The sequence below is a fragment of the Arachis ipaensis genome, chromosome B04 (genome assembly GCF_000816755.2).
Source record: "Arachis ipaensis cultivar K30076 chromosome B04, Araip1.1, whole genome shotgun sequence".
NCBI classification, from domain to species: domain Eukaryota; kingdom Viridiplantae; phylum Streptophyta; class Magnoliopsida; order Fabales; family Fabaceae; genus Arachis; species Arachis ipaensis.
In genome coordinates this window covers 8158698-8167898 of record NC_029788.2, presented here as the reverse complement: position 1 = coordinate 8167898, position 9201 = coordinate 8158698, and the positions used below count along the sequence as shown (strand labels likewise).

The window sequence follows — 9201 nt, the reverse complement described above, 5'->3', positions numbered from 1 at the left end:
CCTTAGATTGAGATTAAAGAAAACAAATATTTTTAGCACGTGGGTAAATAAAGAGAAGAGAAGCAGCTAGAAAGCAGCCAATAGTAGGAAGAAGAAAGGGCGAAAGCAGAAACAAGTGAAGAAGAAGCAGCAGCAGCAGCATGAACCGTTGCCAGGTTCTATCACGTGAGAATCTGACTCACCTGCTGGATTCCGTGGACACCTTCCTCTTCGACTGCGATGGCGTCATTTGGAAGGGAGATAACCTCATCGACGGCGTTTCTGAAACCCTCGACTTTCTTCGTTCCAAGGGCAAGAAGCTCGTCTTCGTCACCAACAACTCCCTCAAGTCACGTGCTCAGTACGCCCTAAAGTTTCACTTTTTAGGGATTTCTGTTTCCCCGGTACTCTCTAGTCTCTACTCTTCACTCTTCTCTTCTTCACTCTCCTTTCATTTCATTTCCTCATCTTTCTCTCTTTTGTAGGATGAGATTTTCTCCTCCTCTTATGCAGCTGCCATGTACTTGAAGCTCTACAATTTCCCTCCTCAAAACAAGGTTCGCTTCCATCATATTCTAATATCTATTTTTTCTTTCTGCTTCATCTTCTTCTCAATGTTCAGGTTTATGTAATTGGTGGGGATGGTATACTGGAGGAGTTGCGCCTTGCTGGCTTCAATGCTTTCGGTGGTCCGGTAAGTTAAGTTCATCTTCATACTGATATCTTTTGCTCGTAAAGTTTTGATTTTTCCATCGAGGAATGCTAGAGCGTCATCAGAATTTATTGTTGTTTTGCCATCACTTAGCCATCAATGTTTAAAAGTATGGAATAAAGAATGTTGTTGGATTACTATACTAAAGGTTGAGTTGATGGCTAAATGAGGCTAAAAACAATAAATTCATATGATCCCCTAACATTTCGCTTTTGGGATTATTAGATTGAGGGTCTGATTGGTATAAGGTTGAAATGGAGTAGATTTATCAGTAAAATTATATCAGAAGATGTTCTTGTGCATGTATGTATTGTTTCAAAGGGAACCCTTACATTAACAGTTTGATTCATGTGATCATATTCAACTCTATTTTGGCTACACTTTCTTAATGCCAAATTGACAATGCATGTTTCAAAAACAAGACACTAACAGAGGGCTGAGAATCACAAGATTGCCTCTCAAGTTATTGTTGCTAAATCATTCAATAATTGCAGGCAGATGCCAATAAAACAGTGGACCTGAAGCAGAACATCTTTTTTGAACACGATAAGAGTGTAATGTAACATCTTCCCCATTGTTCTTTGAGTATCTTCATTGAGACTATGCTTCTGTTTAACTGAGGATTGAGGAGTGCACTCTTGCAGGTTGGGGCTGTAGTGGTTGGCATTGATCCTAACATTAACTATTACAAGCTTCAGTAAGAAAACATTTTCGCTTGTTCTTCTTTTCAGCATTACCTTCTAATTTCTATTGTTCCAGACTATTTGAAATTTCAAATTCAGAACGTTTGATTACTTAGAAGTTTTAAAGAACTAAACATATGGACTCCTGAAGGAGTATATACTATATACAATATCAATACCATTTTTTTCCTGATTAATATTATCATCACAAGATAGATTGATCATATATTGATTGATATTCACCAAAATCCTCTTCGATTTCGATGGTAGAATTAGTTCTATCCACTTTTAATTTCTAACCGTGATGTTCAAATTCCATCTAATAGGTATGGAACCCTTTGCATACGTGAGAATCCGGGATGCCTTTTCATTGCTACCAACCGTGATGCAGTTGGACATATGACTGCTTGGCAAGAATGGCCTGGTTCTATCTCTTATTCCATTATCTCACACAGTGGAATTAGTTTGCTATCTTATTGTATGACCCCATAATGGTTAAAAGTTGGATTTCAGGTGCTGGGTGTATGGTTGCTGCTATGTGTGGATCAACCCAGAAGGAGCCTATAGTAGTTGGAAAACCATCAACCTTTCTGATGGAGTTTTTACTCCAGAAGTAAGAGTTAAAATATGCTTGAATTAATTGATTTTGGTGGCAGGGACTTTCTTGTTTTACTTTTCCCTCCTCAGCATATAACCCACTCTTTCAAGCAGATTCAACGTAAGTTGCTCCAAGATGTGCATGGTGGGCGATAGACTAGATACCGATATATTGTTTGGACAGAATGCTGGTTGCAAAACTCTTCTTGTTCTATCTGGTAAGGGAACTTACCTTTTTTTCTGCATCATAGACTCATAAGTTATCAAACACTTGTATTAAATCATAAACTCTCATGAGTTTACATGTTTAGGTTTCATACTCTTATGAGCTTACAAGAGTTTTATGATTCAAATTTACCTAAGTGAACTCTTTGAGTTTGATAACCTTTGCATACACTTAACCACATAAGTCATTCATGAAATGTTACAACTACTGTTGTGGTAACAGGTTGCACAACTCAATCAGCTCTGCAAGACCCTTCAAATAATATTCACCCTGATTTTTACACAAGCAAGATTTCTGATATGCTCGACTTATTGGAAGCATAAGATTTTTCTCTTTCCAATTCAGATGACACTGTAATTGTTGTTCTCCCATGTAGATTAATAATAAGCATGGGATATTTTTTGGGAAGATTTTAATGGCATGAACATTTAATAGTTATGATTGAGCCGTACTCAGATTATGCTGTAGCATGAGTAGTCACTGTTATAACATAAGATAGGAGGCTCATAGTGAGAGTGATATGCTGCTCAAAATAGCATTGATTTTTATGGCTGTAGACCATCAAGACAAAACTTGAGTAAATAACCATAATAGAAAGCAAAGAGAATCTCCTTTCTTCCCTAACTATGTATTTTCCTTAATATTTTGAGGGATGAAGAAAGAGAGATGAATAATGGCCCTATGATCTTCCACCAATTTCAAACCTCCCCAATGTAATTTGTTCTCGTGTGAACAACCTAGACGTAACCTCGGCTACAGGAGTTGATGCCGAGCTTTGGCCTTTAACACCGAGCTTTGGCTTTCAGCGCCGAGCTTTAAGCTGGAATGGTCCGAGCTCCAGAGAGGTGTCGCGTCACGGAGAGTATGAGCAAAAGGGGAGTGTACCTGCAAAGGTAGTCTGAAGTTTAAGTTAGTATTGAGAATTCAATGTGTCCTTATTGAGAATAAAACATCATACCTTTATAGGTGACGTAAGATAGGTCAGTTACGTTCTTTATCTGACTTGATGAGCAGTTATTAGGTTTATTAAGTAATAAATACATGGTCAGATAGTTTTATTCTAGGATGTAGTCCGTTGAGTCCGATTATAACGTGTAACCGCCGAGTTATGATGCAAATTGCCGAGTTATGGTGTATAATGTCGAGTTAAGACATTGGGTTTGTAACGGCCGGATCATAGCCCCCAAGCTTAGCTTGAGAATATGTTTAAGGAAGCAAGTTGAGCTTGTAATGAATCATAAGTCGGCTTCTGAGTGAGTTCATAACTCGATGACTAATATGGCCTTGGAGCCTCCAGTTCAAGTTGCTTTATTAAACGGTTATTTATGCTAAAGAGTGGTATGATGGTTGCTTTATTAAACGGTTATTTATGCTAAAGAGTGGTATGATGGTGATGCTGAAGAAGATGAAAATGTTGGGTAGATTTTGTTATCTGGTGGAATTTGTACATTTGTTTTGAACTCTTATACTTTGTTCATTCGACAGATGCTTAGCCCTTGTTGTGACTGTTTGAAACATGTTATTTTTGGTATCTAAACACAATGTGATGGTATAGATGCAACATTTAAAAATGTGTTTGGTATCTATTTGTTTGATTGATGCGTTTGCATTAGGTGTCTGATGGTAGTATGTTTGACTGTATGTCTGGTATGACCATAGTCATTAGGTGTCTGATATGTATATCTAATAAAGATATAATTGAAGAGATAGGGGTATCTGATAAAGTTCGGCGATTTGTTATATGGTCGGTGCATACCAATTTAATTGATAGATCGGTAATTTGGCGAAGACCGATTTGATTGATAGTTCGTAGTTTGTTATCCAGTTTGTTTGATTCTGGATAAAGATCGACAATCGATTTATCCGATTTGTATGGTTATAGATCGGCTATCTGTTTACCCAATTTGTTTGATTCTGGATTAAGATCGGCAATCGGTTTATCCGATTTGTTTGGTTATAGATGGCTATCTGTTTATCCAGTTTGTTTGATTCTGGATTAAGATTGGCAATTTGTAATTTGATTGGCGGAGTCTGATGAGCCCGACTCTGAATAGAAGTCAGCAGAATAATATCTTTAATTCGAAAAGAGATTAAAATGCTCAATGGAAGATATAGTAAAGTAGAAAGTATAAGATTTCAGATGTATGGATGGACCTTTGATTACAAAGGTGCAGGTAGGCAAGCCTTGTTAAAACCTCTCCAAACAAAACTCTTTTTGGAAAAAATCTTGGCAGTAGAAAAAAGAGTACTTGTCTGGCTCTGGCTTTTAACTGTAATATAACTTTAAAGATGATACATTCCAAGTGTTAGGCACAGAATTACCATCTATGGTTTGTAATCGGTAGGCTCCGTTCCTGACGACTTTGATAACTCGGAAAGGGCCTTCCCAGTTAGCTGCTATTTTACCATGGTTAGGTGGTTTTCTAGCTTGTTCGGTTCGTCTCAGCACCAAGCCGTTTACATTGAAGGACCTTGGGTGGAGCTTCTTGTTGTACCGCCGAGTTATATGCTGTTGCATAGCTCGGTGTGTGATTGCTGTTGAGGACCGGATTCCCTCCGTGGTGTCTAGGTCATTTTGCCGACCTGTATCTGCTATAGTATAGGCGGCTAATTGAGTTCGCAGGGAGGATTGTGAGATCTCCACAGGTATCATTGCCTCTGACCCATATACCAGTCGAAAAGGCGTTTCCTTTGTTGTTGAGTGGATGGTGGTGTTGTATCCCCATATGGCTTCAGGTATTAATTCGGCCCAGAGACCTTTGACATCGTCAAGTTTCCTTCTCAACGCATGTAAGATAACCTTGTTTGCAGCCTCGGCCAAGCCATTGGTCTACGGGTGCTCTACTGATTAAAAATGTTGTCTGATCTTTAAATCATGCCCTTCCGTTAGAGGAAAAGAACCAAGGATGTCGAGCCCCCATTGATTGAAGGGCCGACTTACCTCGGAACTATGGAGGAGTTCGGCTGGAAGGTGTGTGATCAAACTGTACTTCTGGCAATTGTCACAGCTTTGTTTTACAGTCTTGCTGGCAGTTGTTGCAATGTTGGCCAATAGAAACCAGCTCGGAGTATCTTTGATGATAAACTACGGACTCCGAGGTGTGTGCCACAAATTCCTTCGTGTGCCTCGGTAAGAGTAAGTTCGGCCTCCGACTTGGAAAGGCATTTAAGCAGGGGACGAGAGAATCCTCGTTTATATAGGTAATTATTATATATTGTAAAAAATGAAGCTTGTTGGCGAAAATGCTGAGCATTTTCGATACTCTCTGATAATATTCCTTTCCTGAGATAGTTTTAGTAGGGTGTTCTACAATCTGCATCCTGTGTGACACTTAGAACTTTTGGTAAATCTATACTGGGTTTAACTAATGTTGATTGGTAAAGGGAGGAGTTGGTTGTTTGAGTACTGGCGAGCTTAGATAGGATATCAGCTCGGCTGTTATTCTCCCGAGGTATATGTTGAATTTTATATTTACGAACTTTTGAAAGTAAGGTTTGAACAATGGCAAGGTATTTGGATAATAAATGATCCTTTACCTGGTATAAATCGTTTACCTGTTGTACGATGAGCAAGGAATCACAATACAACTTGAATTCGGCAATGTTTAGATCGGCGGCGAGTTTGAGGCCAGCAATAAGAGCTTCATACTCACTCTGATTGTTACTTGCTTTGAAGTAAAAGTGTAGAGATTTGTTCGATGACGTTACCATTTTCGTTTTCAAGTATGATTCCGGCTCCACTCCCTTGTGGATTAGAAGAACCGTCTACGTATAAAGACCATTGGGTTGATTCTTCGGTTGTCTCTGGGACTGTGAATTCAGCAATGAAGTCTACTAAATATTGAGATTTGATTGGTCCGCGTCCTTGATACCGGATATCAAACTCGGAGAGCTCAACCGACCAGTTTACTAGTCGGCCAGCTAATTCTGGCTTTTGAAGGACTTGCCGCAAGGGTTGATCTGTTCAAACATATATTGCATGACTTTGGAAATATGGCCGAAGTCTTCGTGCCGAAAATACTAGAGCTAAAGCCAGCTTTTCGATCTTCGGATAGCAAAGTTCGGCATTTTGTAGGGTCTTGCTGATGAAATAGATCGGCAGCTGCTACTTTTGCCATTCTGCAATAAGAACAGAGCTTATAGCCCAGTCAGTGATAGATAAATATAGAAAAAGCGGTTCCCCTTAAAGGGGTGTTTGTAAAACAGGTGGTTTTGAAAATATTTTCTTTTATAGATGTGAAAACTTGTTCACATTCATCAGTCCAGTAAAAAGCTTTTTTCTTTTTTTTAAGGTTTGGAAAAAATAGAAAGATTTGGAAGCTAGGCAAGGGAGGAATCTAAAGAGCGCGGCAAGTCTTCCTGTCAGTTGTTGGACTTCTTTGATAGTTTGTGGGCTTGTCATCTCCAAAACAGCTCGGCATTTTTCAGGATTTGCCTCGATTCCTCGGTTGGTAAGCATGAAGGCGAGAAATTTGCCCCCTTGTACACCAAAGGCACAATTCTTGAGGTTTAGCCGCGTGTTATATTTTCGGATTTGTTTGAATATTTCTGCAAGGTTGTCAAGATGGTTGTGACCGAGCTTTGTTTTGGCTACCATGTCATCGACATAAACTTCGAGGTTTCTGCTGATTTGTGCTGCAAATACCTTGTCCATAAGGTGTTGGTATATTGCACCTGCATTCTTAAGACCAAATGGCATAACTTTATAACAATAATTTCCAAATTCAGTAATAAAAGCGGTCTTACTTTGGTCAGAAGGATGCATTAAAATCTGATTATAACCAGAATATGTGTCCATGAAACTTAAGGTTTTATAGACTGAAGCATTATCTACTAAGGAATCAATAGATGGTAAGGGGTAGGAATCTTTTGGGCATGCTTTGTTGAGATCCGTGAAATCAATACACATGCGCCATTTACCGTTGTGTTTCTTTACCATGACGACATTTGCCAACCATGTTGTGAATCTGATCTCTTGTATGAAGCCGGCATTGATTAGCTTTTTGGTTTCTTCCAAAAAGGCTTGTTTTCGTTCAAGTCCGAGGTTTTTCTTCTTTTGTGCTATAGGTCGGACAGATGGGTTTAATGCTAACTTATGAGAAACTACAGAAGGGTCAATGCTTGGCATATCTGCTGGGGTCCAAGCAAACAAATCGGCATTTTGTTGTAGAAATTTTTGAAATGAGGTTTTCTCTTCCAAGCTTAGTGTGAATCCGACGTAAGTGAATTTTTCCGAGTTATCTGCAAAAAAGGTTTTGTGTAAGTCCTCCGTAGGGGTTGGTCGTTCGAGAACGTTGGCCTTTAGGTCAAGGTCGGCCAACACTGGGGATTCGTCTTGATTGCTAATGGTGTGAACATGTGCATTTATATTTCGGTTGCGCCTTTTGAGGCTATTGTTGTAACATTGTCTGGCATCACGATTGTCACTGTGAATTGTTGCAATAGTGCCATCCTGCAAGGGAAACTTAACACAGAGATAAATTGTAGAAACAATAGCGCCAAACTTATTCAAAAAAGGTCGGCCGAGGATCATATTGTATGGGCTAAAACAGTCAACTACTAAATATTGAATGTCTAAAGTTTTTTATAAGGGAACATCACCGAGTGTGGTTTGTAACCACGCAGATCCCAATACTGGGACTCGTTCGCCTAAATCCGGTGGAAGGTTGTTGCTTAATTTCATCTTCTGGAAAGTGGGGTAAAAAAGGACATCGGCGCTGCTCCCCGGGTCAAGCAGTACCTTTTTTACCAGGAGATCTCCAAGTTGAATGGAGATTACCACATGATCATCCAGATTTGTTGTAGCTGTATTGAAGTCGGATGCTTGAAACGTCATCTGGGGGAAGCGTGGAGGCGTTTGAAGGTTGTTCGGACTGGCTTTGATTGAAAACATAACTCGGTAAGAGCGTTTTCTTGCTGAGCTTGTGCTGCCTCCACCTGCAAAACCTCCAGAAATATAGTTAATGACTCCTCTTGATTGTTCAGGATGGGTTGTGCTCGCCTTTTCTCTTTCTCGGCGGTGAATGGTCCAGGCGAGTTATCTGTCTCGCCATCCTCGTTTTCTGGCCGAGCTTCCTCATTGTGCTCAGGTTGGACTCTTTCGTTCCGAACTTCTTTGTTCCGAGCAGTTTCAGAGACATGTGTTGGAACAGATTGATGCTCGGCTTCTTCGGTTCGTTCTTGACGTCCGTCATTGTTTTCAATCCGAGCATTAGTTAGGTTAGCAATCTGATACGCCATTCTTTGATTCTCCTCCGTCATGCGCTGGTTGGCTTGTTGTAACTCAGTCACCATCCAAAGGAGCTCGGACGGTGTAGGTGGAAGTGGAAGTTGCTCAGCCATGGTTGGAGGTGAAAATGTCGAGGCCAATGAAAATGAAAAGAATTATATTTTCGGGACCCACGGTGGGCGCCAATTGTTCTTGTGTGAACAACCTGGACGTAACCTCGGCTATAGGAGTTGACGCCGAGCTTTGGCCTTTAACACTGAGCTTTGGCCTTCAGCACCGAGCTATAAGCTGGGATGGTCCGAGCTTCTCGTCCAGAGGGGTGTCACGTCACGGAGAGTATGAGCAAAGGGAGGAGTGTACCTGCAAAAGTACTCCGAAGCTTAAGTTAGTATTGAGAATTCAATGTGTCCTTGTTGAGGATAAAACATCATACTTTTATAGGTGACGTAAGATAGGTCAGTTACGTTCTTTATCTGAATTGATGAGCAGTTATTAGATTTAATAAGTAATAAATACCTGGTTAGACAGTTTTATTCTAGGATGTTGTCCGTTGAGTCCGATTACAACATGTAACCGCCGAGTTATGATGCAAATTGCCGAGTTATGGTGTATAATGCCGAGTTAAGACATTGGATTTGTAACGACCGGATCATAATTGATATTATAATGTACTATTTATTATTTAGAGTAATTACCCAAATCAGTTCCAAAGATTTTAAAAGCGGATATTTTAGTCCTAAAAAAATTAATATAAAGATCAATCTTCAAGGTTTAT

General features: G+C 39.8%; 1 protein-coding gene across 1 annotated transcript; it reads left to right on the top strand.

Annotated features, from left to right (window-relative positions):
• LOC107638744 (phosphoglycolate phosphatase 2) lies at positions 52–2877 on the top strand. The gene is made up of 9 exons (XM_016342116.2): positions 52–383; positions 465–536; positions 602–673; positions 1186–1245; positions 1336–1388; positions 1701–1798; positions 1888–1987; positions 2086–2189; positions 2420–2877. The coding sequence occupies exons 1-9, from the start codon at positions 141–143 to the stop codon at positions 2518–2520; spliced, it is 903 nt and encodes a 300-aa protein (XP_016197602.1). The 5' UTR covers positions 52–140; the 3' UTR covers positions 2521–2877.